The sequence below is a fragment of the Anomaloglossus baeobatrachus genome, chromosome 5, assembly GCF_048569485.1.
Source record: "Anomaloglossus baeobatrachus isolate aAnoBae1 chromosome 5, aAnoBae1.hap1, whole genome shotgun sequence".
Taxonomy (NCBI): Eukaryota; Metazoa; Chordata; class Amphibia; order Anura; family Aromobatidae; genus Anomaloglossus; species Anomaloglossus baeobatrachus.
The window spans coordinates 502067704-502083083 of record NC_134357.1 but is presented as its reverse complement, the minus strand read 5'-3'; the positions used below and the strand labels follow the sequence as shown (position 1 = coordinate 502083083).

General features: G+C 42.7%; 1 protein-coding gene across 1 annotated transcript in view; it reads left to right on the top strand.

The window, feature by feature from the left end:
• LOC142312837 (uncharacterized) overlaps nt 1-15380 on the top strand; it is a 173345-nt gene that overhangs the window by 62695 nt on the left and 95270 nt on the right. The window contains exons 8-11 of the mRNA XM_075351821.1: nt 2386-2542; nt 3989-4066; nt 5249-5339; nt 7157-7858. Coding sequence (XP_075207936.1) covers nt 2386-2542; nt 3989-4066; nt 5249-5339; nt 7157-7858 — 1028 coding nt within the window. The remainder of the gene's footprint in view (nt 1-2385; nt 2543-3988; nt 4067-5248; nt 5340-7156; nt 7859-15380) is intronic.

Below are 15380 nucleotides of genomic sequence, written 5' to 3'. Positions count from 1 at the left end.
TCACGTGTGCAGGGAACACGTCAGGTCGGGTGGTGCCCAGGTAGCATTGACCGGAAGACCGCCGCTAAGCGCCCTGTCGGCCACGTGTGTAGGACACGTGAGACTGAGCGGTCCCCCCGATTAGCGTTTCTGGACACTGGGGCTCTTAACTGGCCACGTATGTACAGGACACGTCAGGCCATGTGTTCACACTTTGCCAAAAATCTCAAATTTTTATAAGTACAGTTTGGAATGTTTAGTGCTGTAGTGCACATTTAGTGCTGGCTTTTTTGTTTTTTCTTCATTGAATTAGTCGGTGACTGACCCCCACCTTGCTATGTACCCTAATTTGGGATATATTTCACCTGTCTAGATTTTGGCGGTTGGTGACTGTTCACATTCAGTCATCAGGCCCTGTCCACAGGCTGTTTACTTTACATGCAGCATTTTCTTGGGCCTGTCCCGCCCACAGCCATGATTCAGTCATGGGTACGGGATTGAAAAAGACCAAGTAAGTGCTGCTAAGAGCAGTTCTACTATTTCATATGTGAGGCTGTCTGGCACATTTTATAAAAATATTTTAGTGTAGGACTGCCCCAAAGAGATTTGCCGTAACGTGGCAGGGTATCTCAAGAAACTGCAATTTTTTTGCCAAAAATCTCAAATTTTTATAATAAGTACAGTTTGGAATTTTAGTGCAAATGGAGGGTCTGCACTCCTAGAAAATGGGGGATACGTTCCCTGAACGTGCCCCCATATTCTAGAAGGTCCAGAGCCGACGTGGGACGTCCAAATGGATTTCTGCGGACCCATTTTTTTTCAAATTTTTTGATTAAATTGGTGAACGAGGGAATGATTTGGGGAGTGTTTTTTCTAATAAAAAATGTTTTGTCTTTTTTTTTGCTTTTGTTTACTGTCAATTAGTTATGTCTGGTATCTGATAGACGCCGTGACATCACTAATTGCTGGGCTTGATGCCAGGTGACATTACACATCTGGTATCAACCCCATTTATTACCCCGTTTGCCAACGCACCAGGGCGCGGGATGAGTTGGGGCGAAGCGCCAGGATTGGCGCATCTAATGGTTGCACCACTTCTGGGTCGGCTGTGGCCTGCTATTTTTAGGCTGGGAAGAGTCCAATAACCATGGCTCTTCCCACCCTGAGAATACCAGACCCCAGCTGTCAGCTTCACCTTGGCTGGTGATCTAATTTGGGGGGACCCCACGTTATTTTTTTTTTTTAATTCTTTATTTATAAATTAAAAAAAAAGCCTGGGGAGCCCTCCAAATTGATCACCAGACAAGATGAAGCTGCCAGCTGTGGTTTGCAGGCTACAGCTGTCTGCTTTACCCTGACTGGTTATCAAAAATAGGGGGACCCCACGCCATTTTTTTCATTTTTTTTTTGGATAAATACTAAGCTAGGCACCCTTTAGTGCCACATGAAAGGTACTAAAGGTGCCAGCTTAGAATATGCAGGCGGGGGTGGGACGTTATATATATTTGACATCCATTCATCCATTGACGCTTTTTTGGCTGTGTGCCCACAATCAGGTTTTGCAGTGGTTTGGGCGCTGAGTGTTTTCCCTGCGTCCATAACGCTGCGTTGTGCAGTAGAAGCACAGTGGAAGGATTTTTGGAGATCCCATGCCCACTGTGCTTCTTTTCTCCGCAGCATAAACTGACCGGTGGCGTAGCTTCCCGAGCCTCAGCATGTCAATTTATGCTGTGGAGACGAGAGTGCTCTCTGCAGGTAGAATAGAGCTAAAGTCCACAGCAGCCTGAACCCAAATCGTGGGCATGGGCAGCTGCATTCTCCCGTGGACAACACTCACATCTCTGCAGGAAGGCTGACACTGTGTACTAGACGCCGTGTTGCTGGATCACGGCCACATAGCCTAAAAGTGAGAATATTGTTGCTACAGCAACATTTTGGGTGAAGTAGCTGTGGATTCAAAATGCTTAATATACTCCTGAATAAAATCCTTGAGGGGTGCAGATTCCAAAATGGGGTCACTTGTGGGGGTTTTCTGACGTATAGGTACCCAAGGGGCCCTGCTAATGTGACATGGTGCGCGAAGTTTATTTCAACTTTTCCAAAATTCAAATGGTGCTCCTTCCATTCCAAGCCCTCCCATTTATCCAAACAGAATGTGGAGAAGAAGGAAATTACATCACAGGTTTTTTTTTCCAAAGGTCTGTGTTCAACCAACTTTATTAACACTGACAAGTCTTAAAAAACGCACCTAAAAAAACGCATGGAAAACGCATGCGTTTTCGATGCGTTTTTCTCAAAAAGCATTGTTTACAATTCTCCCCTCTGCCAGAGGGTGCGTTTTTTTTCCCGCGCTGAAAAAAAAGCAACGTGTGCACATAGCCTTAATGCTTTGTCGCATTTACACAGCCCTGGCATGCTTAAACAGCAGAAACCTCTGAAAGAATTCAACTTGCCTTTTAGAATGCAGATTCGTTTGACTAGACTGTGGGCTCCATTAGCCGAGCCCTTGAGGTACCAGATCAGCAGAAACCTCACAAGTGCCCTATATTGGAAACTTCACTGCGTAAGGAATTCATCTAGGGGTGTAATGAGTATTTTCAACCCACAGGTGCCTCACAGAATTCTATAAAGTGGGACATGGAAGTATAGCAATTTAGTGGTAAAATTTATTTATATTTTTTTTTTTAATTACTGTATTTTTCAGATTATAAGATGCACTTTTCCTTCCAAAGATTTGGGAAAGTGAGGGGTGCGTCTTATAATCTGAATGTAGCTTACGGCATTAACCCCTTCAGTGCTGCGCTCACATTCAAGGAGACAGAACGTGTTCCCGTCTGTGCGGCTCTATCAGGAGATCTGTCTGTATGGGATTAGATTGGGTCACTTCCCTCCTGACGCCGCTCGCTGCTCTGTTACTGTACAGTTTCCATTATGGCCGTCACCCGCTCCATGTTGTCACTATCAGGAGATATTAATGTTCTATCATTATCTGTTACTGACAGCCCCGGTTCTGGCGTACCCATCTCTGTGGATGTTCCCGAAACTTTATGACTTTGTCTTTTTTATTTTATGAAATATTTCATTAATATTCAGATATTTTAAATTTTTCCTTTTTAGATTTGTTCTGTGATTTTGGTGCTGGATTGTAGATATTCTGTGATAAATCTCTGTGAAGCCGGTAACAGCTCCGGAGATTTCTTACATGGGATCTTTCTGATGTTACATCGTCATCTTCTCCCCATTCAGGTCCCTACAATATCGGATCCTCTCAGATCTTCTATAGAAGAGAATTTTCCTGATTGACCCACCAAGGATGGATAGAGACAGGGGCAAGATGGCGGAGAGGATATTACACCTCACCCTAGAGATCCTCTTCCGGCTTACTGGAGAGGTGAGAGATTCTGATGACGTTACATTACATCATTCTTATCTATGGGAATTACAGATGGACAGAACTGGAGAGGTGAGGACTCTGGAAATGTCTGTAGTGAGATTTATTAATGTGTCTCTCCATATCCAGGATTACACAGTAGTGAAGAAGACCTGTAGTGATCGCTGTCAGGACCCTGTGTCTGAGGGATGGGGAAGACCCCTGAGCCCAATCACGGGGTCTCCACCTCACCCCCTGATACATGAGGACATCAATGACCAGAAGATCCTAGAACTCACCTACAAGATGATTGAGCTGCTGACTGGAGAGGTGACACTGCTGGGAATGCTGGGACATTATACAGTAACGCTATGAAGGGATCGGGGGATGACGGTATCATTGTATGTGTCAGGTTCCTATAAGGTGTCAGGATGTCACCGTCTATTTCTCCATGGAGGAATGGGAGTATTTAGAAGGACACAAAGATCTGTACAAGGACGTCATGATGGAGGTTCCCCAGCCCCTCACATCACCAGGTAATAGACAGGACTAAATACACACGGCCTATAATTATATGTATGTAAAGAATGAATTCAGTACCTGTATGTGTTTCCTCCAGTTCTATCCAGTGAGAGGACAACACCAGAGAGATGTCCCCGTCCTCTGCTTTCACAGGACTATAAAGGAGAAAATCCCATTGCTCCTCAGGATCATCAGGTAGATGGAGAGAAGGTGCCATGAAATCATCCCTATGATGTGTAGATGGCTGTGATAGTCTTGTTTCGTCTTGTCTTATCCACCAGTATTATGCACTGAATGGCCAATTTGTTAGCGACACCAAACCTTTCTTGATCAGAGTGTGCCTGTATGGAAATTAGACCGCAGAGATCGCTAAGTGCAGCATAAAAAAGTGATCCCATTTTTGTGTGATTCCATATTAGGATAGGACTATTGAACGACTCTGAACATGGTACAGTTATCAGTGCTAGGTCCAGGTCCAGTATTTGAAAAACTGCCATCCTCATGTTCTTATGGACAATCATTTGAGGAGCGGGTGGTGTATAGTCATGTAACCTGCAGTTGAATACAGCACTTGTGTCCAACTAATGTGTTCAAATGCACAGTTGGGCTAAAGCAGCATATGACCATTTCTAATGCCCTTATTGTCTAATTGAAAAAGTAAAAGTTTCAGTGACCACAGCCCGGGTCCTCTAATATTTGTGGATGAATATCTGGACAGTAGAGCTTACCTAAGCATTGAGTTGGAACAAGTTAATTTATTTATATCAGACATTTATCGTATGGTAGAAGGTCAATGTACCAAGTCACAATGGTTGTATAGTCATGGATTGCTTACAGTATCATGACAGCACGTTTTTTTTTTTATATCTTCTGGCCTTCAGAAACCCCAAATCTTAATCATATAGAGCATTTCTGACACAAGATAGAACAGATTGTTAAGAGGATGTGAGTACCTCCATTTAATTAGCAAAAATTGTAAGAAGCTAATCTGTTCTCATGGACCAATATTTATGCAGAACTATTTTATCACTAAGTGGAATCTATTCTGTGATGAATTACTGAAGTTCTGAAGGCCAAAAGAGGTCCATCCCAATATTTTCTACATGAGTGTCATGTGGCCATTCAGTCTATGGTTTATACTTTATGGAGATGACAGGATGAAGCTGATCACAGACATTAGATGTCTGGATCTTCTCACATTTTTCTGGTTATCGAGGCTGCTACTTTGAAAATGGAACCAATAGATTGGATTTGAACAGGAGACCTTCAGCTATGTGATACCTACTGCTGTCAATTTTGGTCACCATGTTAATTTATGAACTTTTCTGTTCTTCTAAATCATCTTCATCTGTCTGTGACTTTTACAATCTTTTTCAGGGTGAAGATCTGACCTACATTAATACTACAGAGACATATGTGAGCGGTGATGAGTGGTGTACCAAGGAGATTCCTTCAGATAACTGCACAGGTGAGTAGTGACCACTAAATGCAAAGAAGTCATCGATTCTACTCAGTCACTGGCTCACCGCTCGTGAGACATTCCACATGAAAGGCACTAAATGGTGCAATTGGATAATATGTAGGTGTGTGGGATATTACTTTGCTTTGGTAAATTTCCTATTTGTTCTGATTCCTGTCTTTACACCAACTTTATTAAGTCAAAAAATGCATGCAGTAAAAACGCAAGTGAGCTGAAGTTCAAAATGTATGCGACACTTCAGCTGTGTTAAAACCTGAACAAACACTGATCGTTGTAGTGTACCCTTAGGGCTTTGAATTCAAAGACTCTTGATGTGTACAGTGGTGACATTGCTGGTGATCCACAGGCTGCACATTTCGGTACAAGAAAATTTTCTCCGCTAAATCTCAGTAGCTTTCTACTTTACAAGCAGGTTTGAATTAACATAAAATTTCCAAAAATTGCCAAACATCTGCCCTCCTACGAAAGGCATTGAGTTTGACGTTAATGGCTGTGTCAAAAATCGGAGCAGTTTTCTAATTACAAACTTTTTAGCTCCTTTTCATGTTGCAGGTGATGGCCTCTATACATTATCATGTTCCATTATGTGGACCAGAATAGTGTATGTTGCCATTATTTTTTCCTTGTGAACCATCAGATAACATTTTCTTTATGGTGCAGAACTTCACAATGTTAATATGTGAACAGCTGATCACCGTTTGTGCGGGGAGGGAGAGGATAATGGACAGATTCTTTACCGGCCAAGCAATATGTGGGTGAGGTTATAATGAACAATTTTAGAAAATGGAAAAGGGAAGAGGGGGCTAAGCTTGTGCTGTGCTTATTCGTGGCAAATCGTAAAGTATCATGTGACCAGTGCTAGAGACATTGGGATACCGCTGTCCGTTCTTTTGAGATTCCCCCCCCCCCCCCATTCCTAAATTCTGATAGAAGCCAATGTTTCTGTTGGCTTCAATCATGCATAAAATAAAAAGGACTTTTTTTCCTTACTTGTATTGTCTGCTTAGTTTAATTAAAAATATATAAAAAGCCTTATGCTTATTTCAAAGCCATGACTTATTAGTACATAATCATACCCCTTTTCACATGTGTTCTCTTCTGAGCATATATAGCGTGCAGGGAGGTTAGGAAATGTATTGTATATTACCTAAAAGCACTGACTTATTGGCAGTCTTTGCGTCCCCACTGAACATATACCTGGTAACGATTTTTGGCAGGCGATGTGAAACATGAACCTATGGAGAAGATTGCTTCAAGAGAGAAGTAAAAAATTGAAAGTGCACAATCTAGGTCCTAACATCCTAATATGTTAGTCCCTGCTTTGTGGTCTAATGTCTTAGGCTATGTGCCCATGTTGCGTTGTGTCCCTGCCGAAATTTCTGCAGGGATTTGAACAGCACATGTGCGCTTCAAATCGCTGCAGAAACACTGCGTAATGAATGCAGTGGAAAGCCGATTTCATGCGCTCTGGATGCAGCCCCCACCATAGACAGAGCGGGACCTACATCCAAAGCGCACGGAATAAGTGACATGTTGCTTCTTAGAACGCAGCGATTTGGCAGCATGCAAATCTCTGCGTTCTAAAACGCAACGTGCGCATGGATTATGCACAATCTTCATAGATTGTGCTGGGGACGCAGGACGCATGCAGTTACGCTGCGGTGCAGAACGCAGCGTAACTGCATGTAATACGCACACGTGGGCACAGAACCTTAGTTCATAACTGCATTACAAATTCTAGGGTGATGTTCTGAATTATTTAATATGTTATTGAAAAATAATAAAATCAGTTTTGTTTTTCTCAGATGACTGTAGCAGGAGTTCAGAGGGACTTCTCATATTACCTGATTTTGAAGTAGAACGTCATGAAATCAGACGAGATTTATGTGAAGAACGTGCTGTTGTCTCAGAAATGCCTCCAACTCCAACACCTCTCAGAATAAATCTATCATCTGACTTTTTTCAACCAATCTTATCTTCAACCACATCAAGAACCAATATTCAAAACAAAGGTCAAGCAAGACCTGTTCAACATAAGATCAATCCAATGGGGGACAAACCTTTGTTAGCGTCAGAATTTGGGAGATCTAACCGTATGAAATCAAGACTTGATACACATCAGAAAAGTCACATATGGGACAAGGAATTTTTATGTTCAGATTGTGGTAAATTGTTTACAGAGAAATCAAATCTAGTTACACATCAAAGAATTCACACAGGGGAGAAGCCATTTTCATGCTCACAGTGTGGAAAATGTTTTTATCAGAAATCAGATCTCGCTAAACATCAGAAAACTCACACGGGGGAGAAGCCATATTCATGTTCAGTTTGTGGGAAATGTTTCAATGAGACATCAAATCTTGGTAGACATCAGAGAACTCACACAGGGGAGAAGCCGTTTTCATGCTCAGAATGTGGGAAATGTTTTACAGAGAAAACAAATCTTGTTAGACATCAGAGAATTCATACAGGAGAAAAGCCATTTTCATGTTCAGAGTGTGGAAAATGTTTTAATGAGAAAGCACGTCTTATTATACATCATAGAACTCATACAGGGAAGTAGTTGGTTTTTTTTTTAGTATATACAAGAAAAGAATTTTGAATAAAGTCACAAGTTGAAAAAAGAAAAGGAAAACAATTTAAAAATCTCTATTGAGAATCTGATGTAGGGAGGGGGCGTGGCCTGCATGCTGATGGCGACGGCTGCTTGAAGGAGAGCTCTGTGCTGAAGCAGGATAAACCGGCTCTTATCAGCTCACAGATAACAGGATTACCAGCTACAGGAGGTGTGAGTAACCCCAGCCCCCAGCTATGCCTAAGGGGAGACCTAAAAAGACTGGCACTCCAGCCAAACTGACAGACTTCTACCCCCTGGATAGGGATCTCTGCTCACCAAGCAAGATGGCTTCACACTCAGCTTCTTCCCACTCCTCACAGGGAGGAACAGGCTGTTTAAGAGGCTGCACAGCCATTCCTTTGACAGAGGAAACAATGCAAGCTCTGCTGAAAACGCTGAGGGCTTCCTTGCAGGCTGATCTCAGAGAAATAGTAAGAGAGCTGAAGGAAGAGATCAGGTCTCTAGGGGTTCGCACAGAGCATGTAGAAACTAAGATGGCTGAGTTTGCAACATCACATAACAATCTGATAGATGCTAACACAGCTTTGGAAAAGGAGGTGGAGGCACTAAAGCTTAAAATCAGTGATATAGAGGACAGATCCCGAAGAAATAACCTAAAAATCAGAGGGATTCCCTCATCAGTAGCAGATAAAGACCTCCAGGAATACTTCCACAAGTTTCTGCAGCTTATACTCCCTGGATGGGACACCAGAGACCTGATAGTGGACAGGATTCATAGAGTCCCGAAAGCCAAAGGCATAGATCCAGCTCTGCCTAAAGATGTCCTGGCTAGACTTCATTTCTATAAAACAAAAGAAGCTGTGCTTCACACACTGAGGGGAAATCCAGCCCTGCCAGACACTTTCATGGGACTAAAAATCTTCCCAGATCTTTCTGCTGCAACTCTTAATAAAAGAAGAGAATTTGCCCACCTTTCTAAACTCCTTAGAGATCAAGACATCAAGTACAAGTGGGGTTTTCCGGTGAAGATGATAATTTTCAAAGATGGAGGCACTCACATATGTCATACTCCTTCTCAGCTGGGCAAATTGCTGGATGACTGGGGAATAGCCCACCCACCAAACCCTGGTGGGCAGGAGAATCATAGAGGCCCTCCAGACAGGATTAACCCTGAATGGTCAGTAGCTTAGCTTGGACTCCTTCCTGCTTATGGCACCTGCTGTCCCTGCTCCTGTGACACGGGATGTCACGTAGCCCCCCTGATGTTCTCGCCTATGGCGAGCGGTTATACACCGGGCACCCTATTCGGGGCAAACCGGTGTTGTTGGAATTTTTTTGTTTTTGTTCCTCTTCTCACAAATGTTCCTTAATTTTTTCTGGAAATTTCTCTCAATTCCTTGCTGGTCTAGCCCCTCTCATCCCTGATGGCGTTCCTGGGAATTCAACCCCCCCTGCGGCTCCAATATGAGAATTAAGCGGCTCCAATATGAGAATTAAGATATTGTCTATTAATGTGAACGGGCTCAACTCCCCAGCAAAAAGGTCAATGATGTGGAGAGAGGTAAAGGCATCTAACTGTGATATAGCGTGCATTCAGGAGACCCACCTTCTTTCCACAGATAATAAACGGCTACTTCATCCAAGCTTCCAACACACCTTTTTTGCTAATGACTCAAAAAAAAGAGGAGGAGTGGCCATTTTAATAAAGAACTCAGTGGCCTTTAAATTGATAAATGTCAGTTATGGAGCGGATGGAAGATATATTATTTTGTCTTGTTATATCAACAGCGTCCCTTATACCTTGGCAACGGTCTACTCCCCAAATTCATCACAATTGAACTTTGCTAGGAAATTTTTCCAAGCATTCAAAGATACTGCCACAGGGTCGGAAATCATCTGTGGAGACTTTAATATACCTGTAATACGCTCCATGGATTGCTCCAACACCAGCATCCCACATGCTAAGGAACTTAAGCATCTCATCAATGAATTCCATTTTCATGACATCTGGAGATATTTGCACGCATCAGAAAGAGACTATACGTTCTTCTCTTCCAGGCACCGCTCATACAGTAGAATTGATTTTTTTTTGGTCGACAGCAAATCTATAAGTAATTGTGTGGCAGCTGATATTGGTTTAATTACTTGGACAGATCATGCGCCGATCTCTTTGTCTGTTCAGGGTAGCTTTAATGTTCAAAATTCCCCTAGGTGGAGACTGAATACCAGCTTGCTTGGTAGGCAGAAGGTACATGATGAAGTAGAGTCAGTGTTAACAGAATATTTTAAACTTAATAATAATGGGGAAATTTCTGACGAGACCCTGTGGGCTGCTCATAAAGCCGTAGTCAGAGGGCAGCTCATAAAAATAGCCTCCATCCAAAAACGGAAAAAAGACGCAGATATTAAATATATATTAACCCGTATTCATCACCTTGAATCCCTGAATAAAGCCAAAGCATCCCCTAACTTGACTAAAGAAATTGTAACCCATAGATTCCAACTAAGATCCCTACTCCTGCAAAAATACGAACATAATCTTAAAAAAAATAGATCGACATTTTATGCTATGGGGGATAGAGCGGGGTCCTTATTGGCAAGAAGGACGAAAAAACGTGAGATCCAATCTAAAATAGAATTCCTGAGGGACCCGAACGGAACAATCACTAGACATCCCATTGAAATAGCAGAAGCATTTGCGAAATACTATGAGGCCCTGTATAATCTAAAATATGATTCCAATACGTCACAGCCGACTCAAGTGGATATACAGGGTTTCCTAGACACCCTGGATCTTCCCCGGGTCTCAGATGAGCAATTAGAGGAACTTAATCTTCCCTTTACTACACATGAAATCCTAGGTGCCATCAAAATGACTAAGTCTAACTCTGCCCCGGGCCCCGATGGGCTGCCATACGAATATTACAAACAATTTACATCCACTCTGTCCCCCTTTATGTCAAAAACCTTCAATTTTTGGCAAAATAAAGGGTCAATTTCTCCAGACAACTTAGAAGCGATAATTATCACGCTACCAAAGCCAGGGAAACCTGCAGACACCCCGGGTAATTTTAGGCCCATCTCACTCCTAAATTGTGATGTTAAAATTTATGCCAAACTAGTGGCAGATAGACTTCACAAAGTGATCCCGACCTTAGTGGCTCCAGATCAAGTTGGGTTTGTGACAGGGAGGCAATCTAAGGATGGCACCAGACGGATGCTTGACTTGATTGGACTGGTGGAGATATCGGGTGAACCCAGTGCATTCCTGTCTCTTGATGCTGAAAAAGCCTTTGACAGGGTGCACTGGGGATACCTGGAGAGAGTTCTAACAAAATTCGGGTTCTTGGGGAACATCAAGTCATCCATTCTAGCCCTCTACTCTTACCCAAATGCGTCAGTGTTGGCATCGGGGTTTCTGTCATCTAAATTTCAAATAAGTAATGGCACCCGCCAGGGGTGTCCATTGTCTCCCGCTATTTTTGCTTTAGTGGTAGAACCTCTGGCGGAAGCTATACGAAAAAACATAGCCATTTCTGGTATAAGAGTTGGGGAATTTGAACATAAACTTGGTTTATACGCAGACGATGTGATAATTTCCTGTTCTAACCTTGCAGTGTCGATTCCAGCAGTGGTGAACACATTATCAAACTTTTCTAAAGTGTCGTATTATAAGCTTAATGCGGCAAAGTCTTTGATACTGCCATTTAATGTACCGGCGGAGGCCAGGAGTGCGCTGGAGGGGGCCTTTCAATTCAAATGGTGCGACAGGGGGATACCTTATTTGGGTATTAAGCTGACACCATCGCAGATGTTAATTAAAGAAAATTTGGAACCTCTGATCCAAAATTTAGAAAAGGAATTGGGAAGATATGAAAAAATATCATTGTCCTGGATGGCCAGGATACAGTCCTTTAAAATGGTTTTCTTACCCAAAATATTGTATGTGCTCAGATGCCTTCCCATCAAAATTTCTCACAAAACCCTGATGAAACTTCAATCGTTGACTAACAAATTTGTCTGGGGTAATAAAAGGGCTAGGGTCGCAGGTAAAGTGTTATACCCCCCATATGACTTAGGGGGATTGGGCACCCCAAACATAACGGCATATTATAAAGCCTTACTAATTGAATCACTAAAGGAATGGTGGCGTCCAGGTAATTCACATAGATGGGCTCAGATTGAAAATTTCCTGTCCCGCCAGGGCTCGGTCAGAAGAATGATGGAAGCAGAATATTTGAGCCGTTCACGGTTCTCCCCGTGTGTTCCCACCATGTCAGCCTCCCTGGAGGTCTGGCGAAATGACTTGATTCATAAGATTCAGATTCCTCTTTCAGAGATTTCCCTCAAGTCGTTGGAATCTCAAATCCCCTTTTTGAATCTGGCCAGGTGGGAGGGATCGGGCATTACAGTGCTGGCGGATCTATACTCTGATTTGGGTGTTAACCCCTTTAATGAAATAGTACGGGAACACCCCTCTTTAAAGGGCTGTTTCTATCAACACATCCAAATTAGTCATTTTCTGGCCTCTAAATTTCCTCCAAAGTCAAAGCCTCTGTTACCTACAACAAAAGCTTTGGTATTTAAAAAGATAATTAAATCCAAAGGTATCTCCTCGACATACAAATGGCTCAATAACCCCCCTGAAGAGCAAAAATCTCCTTATATGAATAAATGGGACGTGGAGTTGAGTGTCTCTACCTCACCTTCAAACTGGCACTCGGCATCAGCAAATATCCAAAAATATTCCAAGTGTATAAATCATCTGGAGCAACTGAAAAAAGTACACCTGGGATGGTATCGGTCCCCAGCCAACTTAGCACAGTTCCTCCCAAATTATTCGCCACATTGCTGGAAGGGCTGCCTCCAAAGGGGTACTCTTGGTCACTGCTGGTGGGCTTGTCCCAAGGTTTTCTCGTTCTGGTTGGAGGTGTTTGGCCTGATGGGTGAGCTGACAGGCAATCGTATTAATCCGAATCCGGCTCTGGCAGTGCTAAACGTGGGTATAGAGGAGTTCTCTTGGGAATCCAGGGGTTTATTAGTTCACATTCTAGTAGCTGCCAGATATTGCATAAGTTTGCACTGGAAATCCCCAAAGACGCCTACATTAGTTGAACTATATAACCGAATTAATCTCCAATGCCAATACGAGTTCTGTCTGGCTCACTCCATCCGCGCCAAAAACAAAATACTTCAGATTTGGGACACGTGGTTAAACTCTGTATATGCATCCCCTGTCAGGCATCTGTTTCCAGGGCAAACTGTTGATAATTAAAAACGGGTCAAATAGGCTCAAAGTGTGTGTTACGCAGGGTGTTCACCCATACCACATGTCAATAGTCAAGGTGTTTAAATCTCTGTTGTTGTTACTGCTCGGGCTACCCCGAAACGCCATCCAATTCCCTCCCTCCCCCCTCCCCCTCCCTGGTTGCCTCCTTGCAACCATCCATGGTTCTCCCCCTCTCCCCCACCTCTCTCTCTCCCCTCCCTTTTCTTATCTTCCTTTCTTACTCTCTGGTTCTGGTTGTTTGGATCCCTCAATTTGAGGATTAAAGAGTAAATTGGTAGGTTGATTCTATACGTATTGGGTATTGATTAACCTAAAAAAGTTGCAACTTGCATCAGACATGATTGGTGGTGGTGTGACAGGAAATGTGAATCATAATCAAAGGTGACACTACCACATGTTACAGCGTTGTTTTCTTTGTGTATTATTGCCAATGATACCTGAATTTCTCCTTTTTTTTGTAATGTAACTTCCTACAATAAAAATTGATTGGATTAAAAAAAAAAAAAAGAGAATCTGATGTAGGTGGGACATCTCTCTCAGCTCTGCTGAATGGCTAAATCTAACAATTCTGATTGTGTCAGAACGGCTGCACCACGTAATCTAAGTGTTACATCGTTGGATTCAGGATCTCTTTGCCTACATTATGTTATGTTACTCAGATGAGTTATCAACAACCTTTTGACAAATTCCCTTTAAAAGGGATGTTTGGTGACACTTTCTTCCATCCTATTCAACATCCGTCAAGGAGAGACTCAACGATACATGATCAGGGCAGTTCACCAGGCAACCATTCAAATCCCAGCTTGTTTCATCTAATTAAAAGTATTATCTGATAAATAGTTGAGACTAGTAATGTAGTTATGAGGTCCCAAAACAAAAGTCTGAATTAGCAACACTCTGAATCACTTCCCAAAGCACAGAAATAAACAATTATTTGACACTATCATGGAAGAGCATAGTTCCCAAATTCCTGCTTTGAGCAGTGGGTTGGAGCAGATGGCCTTTCCAACTTTACCATTTTATGATTCTGTGAAGCTAACTTTTAAAGACATGGAAGAAGGAAATGTATTGTGGTACGGCTCTTAGTGTCCTATCTGCTACAATACCCCTTCCATAATATCCACAATGTTACTCCAGATAGTATGACAACCCCAGAGATACCCCCTTAACAATATGATGTCCTGTCATTTGCCCACACACATTTTGCCTCTACTGTACCCCACAAGCACAGTGTGAATTCTCTCACACTAGAATTAAGCACACTCGGTTCCCCCTACACAGTATGTTTCCTGTACAGTGCCCTTATTACAGTATAAAGCCACCAAAGTGCCCCAATTCAGTATTGTTACATCTGTTTGAACCCTCTACTATGACCTCTGTTAGTAGGCAGCACGTCACTTGCACTGCAGAGAGTACTGGGAAATGCAGGCACAGTCTTGTTTAAAATCACCGTGGGTTGGTACTTGTGTTGCCGCCCATCCAGGAAATCCATTTCATACTGCAGAGTGTTGATTATCAGTTCTATTCAGTTCTCTGTTCTGAGCTCTCTGTCTCAGGACTCTGTCCCTAATTTTGACTTTCTGGTTTTTCCCTAGCATCATCACAATTCTCTACCCGCTCGCTCCACCGGCCAGCAGCCACTCAGTGGACATAAACTAGAGGGTCCTTTTTAAGTCCAGATCCATGCATTAGTGGTTAAACAGCAAAGGGTAGGATTCCCCTGGAGTCTGCTAAGCAGAGTGGATTGTGCAACACTATAATTGGCCATAAGATTTTTAAATACAGTGTGCTATTTCAAGTATGAATCGGTCATTATTCCCATTATACTGTATAATGCCCCCACAGTGCACACTACTTCAGTATGAGGCCACCATAAGGCTCCCTAGTGCAGTGTAATATGCCCACATTGTGTGAGGCTGCTACTCCTTCCCAATGCAGTTTTGTATACCAATGCACTGACACAAAAGTTAATACTCAACCCCATTTCCATAATGTTCTGCTTTGGTTTGTGCTGTATATACGAAGGCTCCAAGCAGCAGACACAATCTAGTGGCATCATCCTGCCTACCACACTAGAACTGAGACACAATGGCTGAATGGTGAACCAACAAGTTGACCGCTCTCTATTTCACCATTGTATCCAATTTTGTCTGCGTAAAGT